Here is a 17375-nt window from a genome sequence, read left to right as displayed (position 1 = left end):
TTTAAGATGAGTTCAAAGGCAGAATCATGATGCAGCAAACTTGTGAAGCAAAAAATTCCTCTAGAATGAAACAAGCCTAAGCCCTCACTCCGGTCACACCCTGACCTTCTGGAAACGCACATAAAAGACAGACATTTCATGCCACAACCTGTCAGGAGAGCTCCAGATTTTCTGCTCAGGATGCATTTCTAGATGCTATTTAAGAGAGGCGCCTTCTGCGCCCTTTGAAGACCCCATGCACGCGGTCCTCCCTTTGGTTTGGGGGCACTTCTGACAAGGATTCTCTACGGGGAAGCTGGCTCCTCTGCCTCTTTTCTGCGACAGGATACGAAGTACCACAGAACTTCTGCTTGTCTACTCACCTTCTGTTCCCTCCTTCCCAATGTTAAGAGTTAGAAGGAGGACTTACACTCCTAAATAATATTCTCCTAAAGGAGAAGTAAGAATTTTTACAACTTGTTATTGTGTTTGTAGTTATCCTTTCAAAGCAGTTTCAAACCAGAGTATGAAGTGAAGGTTGAGAAACGGGGTTTTGGGTTTTGTTTTTTTGTTTTGTTTTGTTTTTCTCTTTTTTGAAGAAGGAGATAGTGGAGGTAGAGAAAACCAGAAGCAAAACACAGCCTCCAACACGGCCCTTCAGCTCCCTTTCATAAAGGGTGGGCTGAGCCCCTCTCCAGCAGCTTCAAGCCGCCTTCTCGCTTCTGGCGCCTCCATAATTTACAATCTACGGTTATAAACTTCACCAAACTACTTGAAGCTCAAAGTGCCTTCCAAAATGTTGTCAAGGGAATGAATGCTTCTCAATGAATTCTTTAGTCATGTCGTAACAAAAGCGCTCTCACTGGAGCTGCTCCTTCTGAATAAAGAATTTGGTCCCTTCTTCTCCAGGTTTCTTGGCACCAGAAATGGCTGGTTGGGTTGACTGTGCATCTAAAATGGGGCAAATTAAAGACTCTCTGGTAGTAACTTCTGTCACAGGACGGTTGATTCTGTCTCTCTACACTATCCCCAGCACACAGTCACTCAGCAAAATGTTACAGGAAAGAGTGTAGCCCTGTCTGGGAGCAGCGTGTCAGCATCCTGGACTCTGACCTTCCACGTCTTCGTCAGGACTTACAGACAGCAGTCAACTCAGTGCTCTCGTGGACGGGCTTTCCGGTAATGAGCTTAGGGCCTCTGGCCCTGGAGATAAAGATGAGGCTCTGAAAGCACCCAGTGCCCCTGTCTATTCTAATTGTCCCCACCGAACGAAAGACAGGCCGCGCTGAAGGCACAGGCGATAGGCTAAAGGAGTCTGTAGGAGGGAGCGACTGCTCGGCTGAACGGGGAGAATGCGAGGAAGGGATACCGGAGCCAGGCCCTGAAGGAGGAATACACATGTTATCTGTCACAAACGAGGAGGTACGGACGGCACAGACAAGAAATGCCGCAAAAATAAACATTCATATTCACAGATCTGTGGAGCACTCGCAGAATTTTCAAGAACCAGAAGAGTATAATGAAGATGTTTATTCAGCAATGTTACCCCAAATTCAACACAAAAACAGAATGTTATGCTTCCCACTTTCTTTACGCAGCCGGGCTTGAAATCTGCTACCTCCTCCTCCTCCGTCCCCACATTCAGAGAACGGCGGGCTGCCTTCTTTCCTAAGCCTGGATACTGGCTTCACCCGGTCCCCAGGATGCTGCCATGGCGAGCCGTCCCCATCAGCCAGCAACTCCAGGGCCCCCCGAGCCCTGTGGATATACAACAACCAAGTCCCCTTCCAAGGCTCCAGTCATCGTACTAGTGCTTAATGAGTGCATGAGATCTAAACTTGTTAGCTGGCGCTCGAGAAGCCCGCTCTCACCTGCCTGTCCATCCACACTTGCCACCATCCCTACCCAAGCCTCCAGTCCAGTCCCATCAGTCTACTGACTGCGTGAGCACACACCTCCTGACGCTGTGCTTAACCTCCCTCCTGCCCCACTCACCTGCTAGTCCTTCTCTTCAAGGCTTTGTCCAAAGGCTTTGTTTTCCTGCATGAAACCTTACATGACAACCCAAGTACTCTTCCTCTGCACAACTCCTAGAGCCACAAGCATCTATCTATACAACTAAAATACAATCCCATACTTTGGGACTTGTCTTTGCACAAGTAAGCTGTGAACTTTGAGAACAGAATCTTTTAAAGTTATTCCCAATTTAATACTCACAGTAAGTGATAAGCATTGTTGACCGGTGAACCTAGCTTCTCTTGAGGCGTCTTCTCACCGACAAGTCCTATCCCCACTACCCCTAACCCAGGCAGTTTACTCTGACTCTGACCAGCCCTAGTCCAGGGAGGGACTCCTTATTTCCCGTCCCAACAACGGCAGCACCCTCCTAAGTAAGAGTACATCTCCTCCTTCTTATAAGCCTCAGTGTCTATCCATTACCTCTAAAACAGCACCTCAACCCCTGCATGGACTAAACTATGTTGGGAGATTATATTGGGTCCTGTCTTCAAACCCCAACACCTCCCCAGTCGGCTCCCAATATACATCCAGCAACTCAGGGAAATGCTACAGTGAAAGTTTCAACTTACCGGAGGGCAGTGTGAGCGCCAACCCAGGACAACAGGGCCCTGCCCACCCCTCTCATCTTGTTTCATGCCGTCCTACCTGCTGCTCACCATCTCGTCCTGCTGGTGTTCTTCTGCCCCACCCCCTGCCCCAATCCAGTGTGCCCGTCTGTTCTGGTCTCTGGACCGCAGCACTTGGTTTCCCGCGCCCGCTGTGTTCCGCACCCCCCCCAACCCCCTGAGGGGTTTGCTCAGGTCAAATCCTCATCTTCCACCTACAGACCCTCAGAGGGGTGCTCCTTCCACCTGGACCAGCAGCAACCATGTCCATCCCTTACATCTCTCTGTGGCAGATGTCTTCACTGTCCGCCTCCTCAGATGGACTCAGTGGGGGCTGGAGCCCCGGGCGCCCAGGGTACAGCTGTGCTGCACAAAAATGCTCAAGAAAAGTTTAGTGAATGAACGAGCCAATTAGGGAACCTTGACGGAGGATCCATGTTCTCTACTTAAAGACAGTTGTTTTTGTTAAGATGATTAACTGAGGTCACTAATGCAGTACTGAATAATCAGATGAGTCCTTTAAATACACTTTTACAGCATTTTTAGAATGATCTAACCAAAAATGAAGTCAGTCCCTTCTTTCCCCATTCTTGAAATGGACAGTACACGCAACATCAGGATATATTTCATCAGTATTGAAAAATTCAGCAAATGTCAAAAATACTTTGACAAGTCTTTGGTCCTAGGTTTATTTCCTTGACTAGCCCCATAGAGTAGAACAAGTAACTCAAGGGATTAGGTCTCCATGTACTCAGTCTCCGTTCTGACACTGTGTGTGGGAGACACACTCAAACAGCAGCCGCACACAAAGAAAACCAAGCCTCTGAAAGTGCTATACCCTGTCAACCAGTGAAATGCAAGCTCCTTGTCTGTCACCTGTCACAGGAGTCTCTGCAGCACCTAGCTGTCACTGAGTATCTTCTGGTGCATTTGATGAACAGACGGCTAAACCCATAATCAAGCCCCTAGACCGTGAACACAAATGACGTTAGGTCCCTTTATGGCCAAGTCTAGTTGCGACGAGTTAACACAGTACATTTCATACTTCAAGACAATGCTAACTTTTTTTCTTTTTACAATGGATTTTCTTTTCTTTTTTTAAAAAATTTATTCATTTGGGGGGGGCCCTGGGTGGCTCAGTGGGTTAAGCCTCTGCCTTTGGCTCAGGTCATGATCCCAGGGTCCTGGGATGGAGCCCCGCATTGGGCTCTCTGCTCAGCAGGGAGCCTGCTTCCTCCTCTCTCTCTGCCTGCCTCTCTGCCTACTTGTGATCTCTCTCTGTCAAATAAATAAGTAAAATCTTCAAAAAAAATTTATTCATTTGGGAGAGCTACAGACACAGAGGGAGAGGGAGAAGCACACTCCCTGCTGAGCAGGGAGCCTGACCCTGGGCTTGAACCCAACCTAGAGATCATGACCTGAGCCAAAGGCAGATGCTTAACCGACCAAGCCACCCAGGTGCCCCTCTTTTCTTTTTGACTTGAGTAGAACTGACACCTCATGTTACCTTAGTTTCAGGTGGACAGCACAGTAACTCACCAAGTGTATACACTATACTGTGCTCACCACAAGCGTGGCCACCATCTGTCCCCATACAGTGCTATGACATATCACTGACTATATTCCTTATGCTGTGCCTTGTATTCCCATGACTTACCCCTTCCATGACTGGAAGCCTGTATCTCTCTCTCTTTTTAACCCATTTTGCCCAAACTGCTCCTGCCCCAGCCCCTCCTGCCAAGGGGGACCATCAGTTTGTCCTCTGTAATTTTAGGTCTGATTTTTTGCTTTTTGTTGTTTACTAATTTGTTGCTTTTATTTTTTTAGATTTTGCTTATGCATGAAATCATATGGTATTTGTCTTTCTCGGTCTGACTTATTTCATTTAGCATAAAACCCTCTCAGTCCTACCATGCTGTCTCGAATGGCATGACCCCATCCCTTCTGTGGTTGTGCAATATTCCACTGCGTGTGTGTGTGTGTATGTGTGTGTATACACACACATATATACTATTGTGTGTATACATATGTGTGTGTATATACACACACACACATCTTCCTTATCCATTCATCTATTGATGGACACTTAGGTTGCTTGCTTATGTATCTATTCTTAATTCCTTTAAGGAACCTCTATACTGTTTTCTGCAGTGACTGCACCAATTTATGTTCCCGGCAATGGTGTATGAGGGTTCCTTCTCTACATCTGTGCCAACACTTGCGATTTCCTGTCTTTTTTATTTTAGCCCTTCTAACAGGTATACAGTGATCGCTCATTGCGGCTTTGATGTGCATTTCCCTGATGGTGAGTGATGTCTGATGTTGTGTTGCCTTCTTTGGGACAAAGGACAAAAAACCTTAACAAGATTTTATTTTCCTTAAGTAGTCTATTTTTCTAAATCTCTGAAAAGAGGGGAAAATATTATAATTTATTCCCACAGAGGAATGGAATCAGCGAATATTAGACCACCGTTTTACAGCTAAGTCACTTTTTGGCAGTCAATACCAAGAAAGAAGACTTCACTCTCTGCTCTTCTGGGCACGGGGGTCAAGAGCTCCGGCTGAGCACCGGAGGGCATTGAGACAGACACGTGACTTTCCCCGCCCAAGAACTACAGATGTCACCTTTACCTCAGCCTTTGATCCCTTCTTTGGACTCAGCCTGTGTCAGGGGATAGAGAACCCAGGCGAAGCACTTGAATTCAAGGTTGCAGCCACGGTCTGCCACTGTCACACCCCACACCTCTGCATCTCCACCTTTAACCTAGAATTCTAACTTACAAATTATTCATTTATATTACAGCTTCCATACACAAAATGATAGACTTGTCTCCTGCCGAAGGATCATATGGCTCCCTGAAGGACTAACCTCACAGTACTCATAAGCCAAACGACTCCTTATTTGTCCTAATTATGTTTTCTTTATGGATTATAAATAGATTTTAACCCTCACTTTGATATCATGAGACACACTGATTAGCAGTTTAAACAATGGATACAGTGGCTTTGTAATCTGTACACTTAGGCTATATTACCCAAATCTACATCCTAAGAACCAGAGTTTGTGGAAATCGCTTTACTTGACTCTCTAAATTGCACAAGAGAAATTACTTTAAAAACACTGAAGAGGACTTACCAGGGAAAATCCAAACTGTGAGAAGAGGCAGAAGTTAAAGGCTATAGGTTAAAGAATGAGAACTTAATCAGTGCTCACAGAGATGTTTTACATCTATCATATACACTATTAATCAAAATAGCAATCCTCAGGAAAGTTCTACTGTAAGTATAAACACTCAATATTTCCCTTATATCAGATCCACTAGTCTAACAAGAATTTCATTGATTTGTTTCACCATTTGAAACCTTCCAAACACCTCTCCAGAATTAGAACACTCACTGCTACTAGCAGGCAGCCACTATCTCAGATGAATAGAAACCTTTAAGCTGAAATGAGCAACCTATGTTGGACTTAGAGCTCCAATTTGCAAGTGCTTAGTTTTCCTTAGAAGCCAGAGAAAAGGCTGCATTGGACCTTCTGAAACAGAACATACTTTAATATCAGTTCTGAAAACCTCACATAAGAAAAGGGTTTCTTTGAACACGACTGCAAACACCAGAAAGGAGGGGAAGGTGAAAGAGAAGGAGGAGAAGGGGAGAAGGAAGAAGGGGAAAAAAAGAAAAAATAATAACTTTGCATTGATGACTGTAAGCCCTCAGGACAGACTGCATCTTGTGAAGTCGTTCGGGATGCCTTACAGCGGCTGGACGAAAACAAGGCCCAGAACCATTAAAAGATACTCAGGCCTGACTTACATCCCCAGCACCATGAAGGAACAGCAAGAGGCAGATGTCATCATTTGAATTTAAGGATGCTCACGTCTCAGCAAGAGTCTCAGAACTGGGAGCTTCTAGCTGAACCCTTAGGCACTAAGGAACTTCACAGGTTACAGTCACCATTCAAAATCCCATGGCAGGAGCGGCCGCACCTAGGGGACCAAAAACCCAAAGCACCAGGGAAAGAAAAGGGACTTGGGCACCAACAGCATGCTCTGCACACAGCAGACAAACTAATGGATATTAGTACCGATCAAGTACAGGACAGGTTTCGGGTGCCCAAAGAAAGGATGTTGACAATATCCACGCTGCTCCGAAACTTGGACTTCCTACCGAGATCATATTAGTCTCCTTAAGTAGTTCATCAGCATCATCTATGAGTCAAAGTTTAGATTTAAATGGCCAAACAGGCTCATCGATAATTAGGCCTTGGAATACACCCAGAGTAACAGCATAGAGTCAATGTTTGTTACAAAATAGCTCTATGGGGCTGGATTCCTAGAACAGAATACCCAACCAAATCATGTGAGAAAGGGCAGAGGAAATGCCTTAAGGTCAATGCACAACAAAGCTTTAAATGATACAATAAAGCTGTAAGAACAGAAACAGACCCCTCTCCACAACATATACACACAAAACAAAATGAAAATAGCATGGAGCCACCCAATTCAGACTTAAAGGGGATTTGCTGTTCATGTGGCCTGGCCAACCTCACTTTGCAGATGAGGAAACCAAGTCCCGGAAAAGGAATCCAAGATGACCTAGATTGGTTTCTGGGCCCAGTGTCTCTACTCCACCTTCCCAAGACCAGCTTTCCCTGAAAAAAACAAAACAAAACAAAAAAAACAACAACAACAAGGGGGGAAAGCTGCCATTCTTACCATTGGCTGACTCAAGGGATCTAAAAATCTTGAGAATCTTTCTTCCCTTTACTCACCATGACGAAGAGCTAAACAATTAACACTCCAACAGTTCCCCAGAAAAAAAACGAAATTCTCATAAGTGAATAGAGGCTTTTCTGGGCCCACGATGGTGGAGGTGGCAGCAGGTGTGCCCTCAACATGCAGAAGAACACGGGCAAGTTCGTGCACCTGTCTGTGCTGTGGAAATACTCCTCTAGCAACTGCATCATCAGCACCAAGGACCACACATCCATCCAGGTGAACGTGGCTGAGGCTGACAAGGTGACAACAGGCTCAATGGCCAGTTTAAAACCTCTGCTACCTGTGAGGCCATTTGCAGGATGGGTGAGTCAGGGGACTCTATCCCCTGACTGGTCAAGGCCAATGGCATCATTTCAAAGAACTTCTGACTGGAGAGGATCATGGATGTGGAGTATTTGCCATAAATAAATAGCAACTCCACCCCCCCCAAAAGTGACAAGATAGGAACATGCACGTGTTCTTGCAGAATCATACCATTCCTTTTCACATACATAACTCCCAAAGAACCACAGCTCTTAAGAGTCTGAACTCTCTATCAGATCAATGGGAGTGTGCCAGAATCAGAAGAGCCTCAGACATGAAGCAAAGCAAACTTTACAATATTCAAGAGAAAGGGAAATTTCCTATAAGCCTCAGGGAACCTTTCCCAGAAGGTCTCAGGGTTGCTGAGAAAGGAAAGATTCTGTGGGTCGTTATACCAACGAATTCAATTTTGTCGTCAGCTACATTTAGATTTAGTTTTCCCAACAAACTAAAGGAAAAAACATCATTCAGGGATCAGAATGGGAAACAGCCAGAAAGAGGGCACCCTGGGAAAGCAGCATCCCACTTACTGAGCTTAATGGTGGACTGTGAAAGGTCTTGCCCTCCTTCCAGTAGCATCTGTACCCTAAAGCTGCACGACATATACTCTACACAATCTTTTTTCAGGTTATCATTAGGATTCTACTGCTAAAGCTGAGTTTTCTGGTTTCTTCCTTTTATACTGAAAGTCCTCCTAGTGTCTGATAGCCGAGAGTAGCAGGAGGAAAAATAAATGCTAAACCAAAGACAAAGCACAGGAAATGATTAAGCCAATAAGTTAGGTTAAAAGACTTTTCTCTATTAAGTAGAAAGTATGCCAAATGAGTTGCTTTAATTCCTATTCTGACAAAGCTGAATTGGTTCCCTTTTTTGAGCATTCAGAAGCAATGTATAACATTGCTTCTAAACCATACAACTTTACTTTGCTTAGGATAGTTAAACCGGCCAACAAAATTTAATAGACAAAACTAAATTTTTATAAAATATCAGAGACTACTAAACTTTTGAACACCCAGTCCACATATTAATGACATCACAGACCTTAATGCTTAAGCTTCAAAAGGGAAAGAAACATCAAGTGCTAGAACATGCAAATTCATTTTGTTTCAGCAAAACTCTTTACAGTTCCTTTCAAACAAAACAGATACATTATAAAAGCATGAAATCACAGCTATAAAATAACTAAAAAGTTTACTTCTAAGTAGTATTATATATTAGTCAAATTACTTTGAAGTAGACTTGGGCTTCCTCATTTTAAAGGACAACCAAAAACATTCCACCACTTCAACAATCAAATAAACTTAATCAGTCACTGACAAAAATACATGGACTGATTCCTGTTTATCTATAAAATGTCAAAAATATCTGCCCTACCTAGTAAATAAGATGGAAATGAAAATCAAAATGAGACCGTATGTACAAGTATTTGGTAAACATTTAAATTATATTGTGAATCGGTAAGTAGTAGAGCTTACACGAAGAACACTCAGGTACGAGTTAATTTCGTAACATGTATGGTTAGAGTAGGAGAGGAGGTATCATTAACTTGGAGTCTAATCTTAGTTCAACCACTAGGTACTAGTAACTTCATTATAATACAAATCACTAAGGCCCACCAAGCCCCATTTCCTTATTTGAAAAGTGACAGAACTAGACCAGAAAAGATCTGAAGTCCCTTTCAGCTTGGCTACTTTGATGAGTAGTATTTCACCCTAAATTACTGCTACTGTAAGTAGGTAACATTTGACATTACTACATATTCTCCTGATTTGCCACCATGTCCCGAGGGGATACCACATCTTTCTGAACGCGGAAGATATAGCAGCGATGACCACTACCTCTGTAGACTTGTGTGTCAACCTGGAGAAGTTCAAAGCACTATTTCATGTTCCTCTACAGGTCAAAGATTAAATGAGACAAAAACACATTTTATCCCTTATTTATCAGACTAGTGAGCTGAAGTCAAGTATAAGTCATCCGCCAAGAGATCACAGCTATACGAGTAAAAGGTAGAAGGAGAAAGCAGGCCTAGTGCTCTTCTCAATGAGGGATAACTGAGCATCTGAAATGAAATAGAACAGAGCCAGTCATCTCAGGTCCAACCTGCCGGGGAAGAAAGGCGGGCCATCATTCATCCAACACATCTGCTGAACCACTAGGCCCTGTTTTTTCTGGCTGCCAGGGATACAGTAATGGACTAAAGAAAACTCCCTGGCTTCACAGAGCTTACACGGTGGCTAGGGAAGATGGGTAAAGTAAATGAGTGAAACAGAGGGTATATCACAGTGGTAAGCGGTATGGAGAAAATTGAAGCATGGGAAGGGGATAGAGAGCATGTGTTTGGGGATTTGTAATTTTCTTTTCAGTCTGCTGGATGCCACTTACAACAACAATTCATCTATAGTAGTTGTGCTAACTCTCTCCCCAAACAGGGAATACTTTGTATACAGGGAAGACTGTGACCTGCCGATTCCAATTTGATACTGACTGCTCACACCTCCCAACGACCAGGTAGGAGCCGTCTAGCAGACTGGCAATCCAAATTCCATTCTAACAAAGACTCCCTGCACCCCACCTTTAAATCCACAGAGCGTGCAAGCAGATTTACAGAACGCAGTCAGGAGAAGTTACAAGAGCACCTGAATTGCTTCTGAGTTGGCAGAGGTATCTCCTAATGCAAAGGTGAAAATGGAGTTTGGGTGCCCAGCGGAGCTGGGACAAAGCCCGAAGAATACATGCCCATCATTTTGCTTTTTCTGACCTGTCAATTCTAGTGACATTCTCTACTATTAGTCTATATTTAACCCGCTTACTGGGCAGTTCCTCCAGCTTTTCGTATTTTTTTTTTCCTTTTGCTAAAAGAGCCACCCAGTTTGCAGAAAGTTGCTATAAGAAAATAGAGCCCCTCGCAAGATCGGACACACTTGATTAAGCACCACGTTATCGACCTTAGTTAACCTGGTTAGTTGACTTAGCATATCAGCTTAAGCTTTGTTTTACCTAAGTTTTAAAATGCCCTCTGAGTCTCTGAAATCTCATGATCCTGGCTTGTAACCGCATCCTGAGAATTACAGTAAGTGCTCTAAAATTAGCTACAGCTTACTTTAACGTGTGCCTCTAACGCACAGCCCAGCTTTTACACGGAGCTCCCACCGGGCGTGGAAAAAGACGCGTCTGACAGGAACTTCGGCCTCGGGGGTCGGATGGCGGACCCCGGGGAGAAGGTCCCACGGGCTCTTCCCTCGGCCCGCAGCGGGCGAGGAAGTGTTTGTTCGGCTTCTCCGCGGGAGGGGCGCGCCCGGCTCCGTTCGCCGCGCCCGCCCGGCCCACTGCGCGATTTGGAGGCGAGCGGCCGGCAAACTTCAGCCCGGCTCCGCGGGCCCGGCCCGGGCGAGGCTCCGCCCTGCTCGCGGGTGCGGGTCCCCGGCCGGCCCAGGACGGCGTCCCGGGGCCTCGGCGGCTCGGAGGCCCGTGCGAACGCCGGGCGGTGGGCACCGGAGCAGGGAGAACTGGAGAGCTGCGGCCCAGGCTCCGGGGGTCGACTCCAGGGAGTCGGGGGTCCGCGGGGGACACGGGACTGGCCCGAGGGTGACTGAAGCTAAGGGGCCGTCCCGGGGGTCCGGCAGGCCGTCCGCCCGAGGGACCCCGCGCCGAGCGGTGAGCGGGGAGGAGCGGGGCGGCGGGGGGAGTGGGGACCAGGGGCTCCGGGGACACGCCCGGCCCGGCCCGGCCCACCCCCGAGCTCCGGCAGCGCGGCCCCGCCCGGCCCGCCGCGGCCCCCTCCTCACCTGATGTACGGGCTGGCCGCCGCCAGGATGTTCTTCTGCACGGGGATCTCCTCCCCGTCGAGGACCAGGTGCGCGTCGCAAAAGCGGGACTCCTCGCGGAAAGAGCTGAGCGCTCGCAGCAGACGCGCGGCGTGCTGAGGGTCGGACACAGCGCTGCCTTCGGCCATCTCGGCGCCGCCTCGTCAGCCGTCTGGTCCAGCTGCCTCAGCCGCCCCGCCAGACCCTTGGAGCTGCCCGGCGCGCGCCCCGTGTGCACAGCCCGCGCGCGCGCGCGCCCGTCCACCCCGACTGTCTGTGCTCGGAGAAGGAGCGGGAGCCCCCAGAACGCGCCTGCGCCATCGGCGGCGCAAGGGCCTGGCGCCTTTAAGGAGTCGCGGCGTTGCGTCATTTCTCTGCGACGCCCCCGGGCCCTCGGTCCCTCCCTCTCTCCAATGGTTGCCGGAGGCGACCAATCAGAAGCCTAGTTCCTCTGCGGGATCAGCTGGTCGCGGTTCCCGCGCTGCCTGGGGCTGTCCGCCGCCGAGAGCCGTCGCTGCTGCGGTGGAAGGTGTGCAGGCCCCCGGGACTCCTCTGGCTCTGCCCGGGGCCTCTGGCGCCGCGAGTCTGAATCCGAGCCATGCCTCCTCCCCTGAGTAGCTGCGTGGCCATGGGTAAGGTGCCCATCTGCCATGGCTCCGTCTGCGCAATGAAGGTGATGACTTCGTGTTTTTGCGGACTCGTGGGAGCTCACGCTTGTAAGCGAGGGAGCGGTGGGTGTAGCTTTTCCTATTCCTGAGAGAAGAGGCGCTTCCCGGGTGAGAGCCCAGAGACCCGAGAAAGCAGGCCCGCAGAATGAGCCTTTGTTTGCCGGCTACGGAGGAGATGGAGCGGATGAAGCTGCAGAGCTGACTGACAGGCCTTGTATTTTGCGGAGCCCCCTGGTCGGTGGTAGGGAGGTTGGCTTTTGAACAGCCGCGGGATCCCCCAGCTGCGTGCAGAACGAGGAGGGGTCGTGCTAAAGGCAGAAAGATGCTTGAGTATTACCGTACTTGAAGGAAGGGGCCCGGGACCTAAATCGGAGGATGATGGTGGATGTGGTTAATCGCGGGCGGCTGTAAAGGAACGGACAGAATTGTGAGGGAGAGGGAGTCCGGGACAGTGTTCTGGTCGGGTAACTGCGTGGCTGTTGCAGCCTTTCGTGCAGACAGGAAATGCCAAAGGGCTGGAGGGTGTGTGTAGAGAACCAGATGCTCAGGTGCGTCCAGGTTCCCAACCCAGTGAAGATCGAACCTGTGACAGGAAGCAGCTTTGGGTCGGCTCAGTCAGGGCAAGAGCACATTGAGTCTTGGGTTAAGAGCACATTGGAGGTTAAGGGCACATGCGAGTGTGGAGTGTAGCCACCACTTTGTTCAAACACTACCTTGTTTGTACAAACATCAGTTCATTTGTACCACCCTCCATAAGCTTCTAAATTCAATTAATTCAATAAGCTTCTAAAGAATTAGCGGTTTTTCTGAAGAATTAGCGATTGGGACCGAGGACCTGAAGAATGGTCAGCATTTCAGATAGGGCAGGAGGGGATTTTCACTGGATCAGTTCCCATCTTCTTCTTCAACCAACTGAAAGGGTCCAATACAGCCTTGAGTCTCCACCCTGAACCAGCTAAGGCTTCCGATGCGCAGCAGGAATCAGGGTGTGTAACTCCGGCAGAGCTGCTGGCAGAGTGGACGGGGGAAAAGGAATTTAATAGTGGAAGGTCTAGACATTTCTAGTCCTTCTTTAAACGCAGCATTTATGGGTGAAATGATAAAGACGTCTCGGACTGGCTTCCAGACAAAATGGAGGGGTGGAGGGAAGCGGCGGAGGGTGCTGATCAATCAGAAGTGGGTATGAGTTACTAATTGTTAAAGCAGGTTGTGAGTACATGGAGTTTCATTGTACGAATCTCAGTATTTTTATGTATGTTGTAAAATGTCACAATGAAAGTAAAACAAAAAACAAAAAAACCTAGATAAGCAGCTCGAACTTATCTTCTCCGTGATACTACCTGCCCAGTTTCCCTGGGAGAGGTCGACACTCGTTTCTCCAAGCTGTTGCTGTACCTTGAACATTGTTCTGTCAGGTAACTTATTATAAATGGGTTTACTTATCCATGTCACCGGCTAGCTTGTACATTTTAGTGGCTCGATTTCCGGGTACTAAGCACAGTGCAGGGCCATAGTAACGCACACTGAATGTCAGATGGATGGAGAACAAAAATGTGAATACCAAGCACTTAATAAATGTTTCCTGAATTTTATCTGCTGTTTTTACTTTCTTTGTCTTCATCTTCATTCCCAACTGGGTTGTTGGGGTCAAAGGTGATGTATATGACTGAGTTATCTGTATAATATAAATACTTGATAAACACTTACTAATTGCATGGAATGCTGGTCTACTCTTGAACTATCAAGGAGGTTCCAAAACAAAACAAGGCTTAAATAAGAGAATTACCCTCAGGTAACCAGTTTCCCTGGAATGGGAGTGTTGCCTTAGTTGAAATAACTGGAGGTGACTGGGGATTAGTCAGGTAGGCTCTTCCTGGTAGAGGTGAACCTTCTCTGTCATTTTGACAAAAGGAAGGGGTAGGCACTGCCCCACAAAGGAAATGGTGCCACACTTTTTCTTTTTCTCCCATGCATCTTTTTCTCCCAAATGGAAGGAAGTACTAATGTTGAAAAACTGGGACATTTGACATGTGGATCTGAATTTTCAGATCTTAAAAAATCACTGGATTTGGCCCCAGTGGGCCCTTGTCCCACGGAGCAGTCTGCTAGAGCTGAAGGGCAGCTTCCTGCTCTGGATGGAGTGTTCCTCAGCTCCCTGTCACCCCCTGGCCCCACTGGGTTAGTTACGTCCTGCCTGCTGTGCTCATTTACCAGACTTGCTACCTCTAATTATGCAAAAGCACTGGAGCGGCATCTATTAAGCACCAGGCACTATGCAGGTCCCTTGAAACATGAGTGAATGCAACACAGCTCCTACCTTGGAGGAGCTTGCAAACCAGCCTAGAAACCAGTTAATTACAGTGCGGTAAGTTCAGCACAGAAAGCAGGAACGTGGCATAGCACAGGGACTCTGCCCTGTGAGGCTGCTTGGACACCTTCCTTGAACGTCCTATTTGAGCTTGCTTTTGAAAGATGAATGAGTTACTCAGGCAGGTGGGCTGTTGGGAAATATTGCCAATAACAGGGCCATCTCTGAAAGCATATATAAGGTCTTCTGGTCTGCCTGTTGCACAGGTGACCCTCTGAAGCTAGCAACTACCTCTTCCCTGATTGATGCAGGTCTCTCTAAAGCCTTCTGCCCAGATGCCCCCTGGTAACCAGAAAACCACCTTTTACCGAGAGGGAAGTTAACAATCAAAAAGATGCTAGGTTTTCAATAAAGTTTTGAGGTCAGCTCAGGTGCCCCAAGAAAACACCTCCTGATGCTGTAGGGAAGGGAAAGGGCCCAAGCGTGGGAGGAAGGATCTGTGGGGCAGAACCTGCCCTCCTGTCGGCTGCAGGAGCCACTCCTGGTTAGCCCTTGGACTGTTTTGTAGGCTTCCTTGTTATTGCTCAAACTGAGCCACCCTTGATACTGTTTACAGCCTTCAGAATGGTGTATTTGGTGTTATTGTTTCCCCACATTCCATAGATTTCAGATCTCAGCTGTTGTGAAACCAGTAATTTGAGATCTGGTAGGCTCCCAGCCATTTCAGTCCCTGGTGACTGTAACCGACCCCTGCTGCCTTAGTGGCTAAACAACCCCCAGAGAAAGGATTTTTTCCTTCTTTCTCCTTCTGTCCATCCTTGCTTCCTTCCTCTTTCTTTCTTCCTTAATTTCTTTTTGACTAAAATTCACAAATACTAGCAGCAGTCATTCATTCAATAAATATTCTACACCTCCCCTATGATACATTGTAGATACAACAATAGCGTTACCTCAGAGGTATGAGTGTAGAGACTTTTTACTCTCTTTGTGCTTTTCTGATCGTGGATCGTTTTCTTAGAATCAGAAAAAAAAAAAATTCCAGTTGCAAAAAGGAAAAAAGCCTGCTTTACTTTGGTTTGAAAGATGAGCCCTCATGGAAGAGAAGAATCACCTTGGAGTTCGGAGTTTTGTTTATTAAAAAATGTTGGAAAGAAGAATGAGAGTCCAGCAAGAGAAATAATGCAAAGAAAGAACTTAATAGTTTGAAGGCTCTTTAGAAAACACTGAAACTTACATTCAATTTATTGAAGAGAAAACTGACTCGGGATGAGTCAAGGACTCAGTCAAGGTCATACATGTGACCTAGTCCAAGCAGAACACACAGGCCCAGAGCTTCTGCCTTCCAGTCCTGTAAGCTTTTCCATTACACCAAGTTGACTCTTTGTAAACATTAATTTGGTTGAGAGACAGTCTCTTCTGATTCATTTTAAGGCAGTCTTCGCATATTTTATGAGTAAATCTGTCATTTGTCCAAATCTATTTATAACTCTTTGATCTCGGAAAATCTGAGCTCTTCCAAATTGCTGAGTCAGAGAGCATCTCAGTATTTATAACTCTTGAGAGTTGATTCTTTGTATTTACACATTTGGAGAAGTGTCTTAGAAACGAGTGAACTAATTAAGTTGTAATGAAGAGAGTGACGGTTTTTTACCAAATCTGTGCTCTACTCCCCAGCACCCAGTAGAGTGTGTGACACACAGTAGGTATTCAAGAAATATTTACTGAATGAATAAATGTTAATAATTAGGGAGCACTGAGATTTTTCTGTCCATAAGAGATTACTTTAGATGATTTCTTTCTTCTTGTTAATTTTTTTCAATGTTCCAACATTCATTGTTTATGCACAACACCCAGTGCTCCATACAATATGTGCTCCTTAATACCCACCACCAGGCTCTCCCAATCCCCCCCCCCAAAAACCCTCAGTTTGTTTCTCAGAGTCCACAGTCTCTCGTGCTTCGTCTCCCCCTTCGATTTCCCCCATCCCACTTCTCCTTTCCATCTCCCCATGTCCTCCATGTTATTCCTTACTCTCCACTAGAAAGTGGAATCATATGATAACTGTCTTTCTCTGCTTGACTTATTTCACTCAGCATAATCTCCTCCAGCCCATCCATGTTGATACAAAAGTTGGGTATTCATCCTTTCTGATGGAGGCATAATACTCCATAGTATATATGGACCACATCTTCTTTATCCATTACTTCAGATGGTTTCTATGATTCCCCCACCAAACACCAAGCAACAGCCTGCTAACAGCTCCAAGTGAATACCTAATGGACATCTGCAATAAAACATGTCAGAAATTAACCTCCTGGTTTACCCCTTAAACCTAATCATTCCCCAAATCAGTGGCAGCATCATTCATTTAAGGACTGAAGGACAGAAACTTAGGGACATCCTCGACCTCTGTCTCTCATACTGTTCTCACCAGCAAACCATGTAGCTCTTCCTGCAGACAGTCTCCTGAATCCAGCTTCAACTTAAAGCCTCTGCCAGTACCATCCTGATACAGTTGCTAATTAACTCCCCCTAGACTCCAGCAGTGGCCTCCTGGTTGCTCTCCTTGCTTATTGTCTTGATCCCTTGTGAGTTCTTTCTCCCCATAAGCCAACAGATCAAGTTGCTTCCCAATGCAAAACCTTCCAATGCCTTCCCTGCGGCTTATAAAGACCTTTTACTTTCCTTGGTGTGCACTAACTAAACTGGCCTTTTTCCTCTTCTCTGACCATGTATGCCCACCTCAGGACCTTTGCACTGGCTGATTTCTGATCTTGGAACTCTCTTTCGCCATGTTCTCATAGCTTGCTCTTTTGTTCTACTTAGATCAAAGCTTAAACATCAACCCCTCAGAAAGGCCTCCACTTGCCAAGATGCCCTTCAACAGACGAACAGATAAAAAAGATGTG

At 46.6% G+C, this 17375-nt stretch overlaps 2 protein-coding genes and 1 pseudogene across 15 annotated transcripts in view; 2 read left to right on the top strand and 1 right to left on the bottom strand.

Moving 5' to 3' along the window:
* The window catches only part of GAN (gigaxonin), a 60294-nt gene extending 48655 nt beyond the window's left edge, over positions 1–11639 (bottom strand). The window contains exon 1 of one of the 3 annotated variants that reach the window (XM_059383633.1): positions 11473–11639. In XM_059383633.1, the coding sequence (XP_059239616.1) occupies positions 11473–11639 (167 nt within the window). Of the gene's footprint in view, positions 1–10787; positions 11020–11472 lie in introns of those variants that run through there. The other 2 variants (XM_059383635.1, XM_059383634.1) reach the window with 2 other exon arrangements.
* LOC132006001 (small ribosomal subunit protein eS21-like) lies at positions 7499–7749 on the top strand (annotated as a pseudogene).
* Positions 11640–11933: 294 nt separating the features above from the next.
* Positions 11934–17375, top strand: part of LOC132006030 (polycystin-1-like protein 2) — a 162106-nt gene continuing 156664 nt past the window's right edge. For 4 of the 12 annotated variants that reach the window (XR_009400961.1, XR_009400959.1, XR_009400958.1 and 1 more), the window contains exon 1: positions 12121–12206. Coding sequence is in view for 1 of the 12 variants with exons in the window: in XM_059383644.1 (XP_059239627.1) it covers positions 12089–12122 (34 nt within the window). In the remaining 11 variants the exon portion in view is untranslated. Of the gene's footprint in view, positions 12207–17375 lie in introns of all 12 variants that reach the window. The other 8 variants (XR_009400951.1, XR_009400950.1, XR_009400955.1 and 5 more) reach the window with 7 other exon arrangements.

This window comes from Mustela nigripes, chromosome 17 (assembly GCF_022355385.1).
Source record: "Mustela nigripes isolate SB6536 chromosome 17, MUSNIG.SB6536, whole genome shotgun sequence".
In the NCBI taxonomy this organism is placed as follows: Eukaryota; Metazoa; Chordata; class Mammalia; order Carnivora; family Mustelidae; genus Mustela; species Mustela nigripes.
This window is presented reverse-complemented; position numbering and strand designations above follow the sequence as displayed.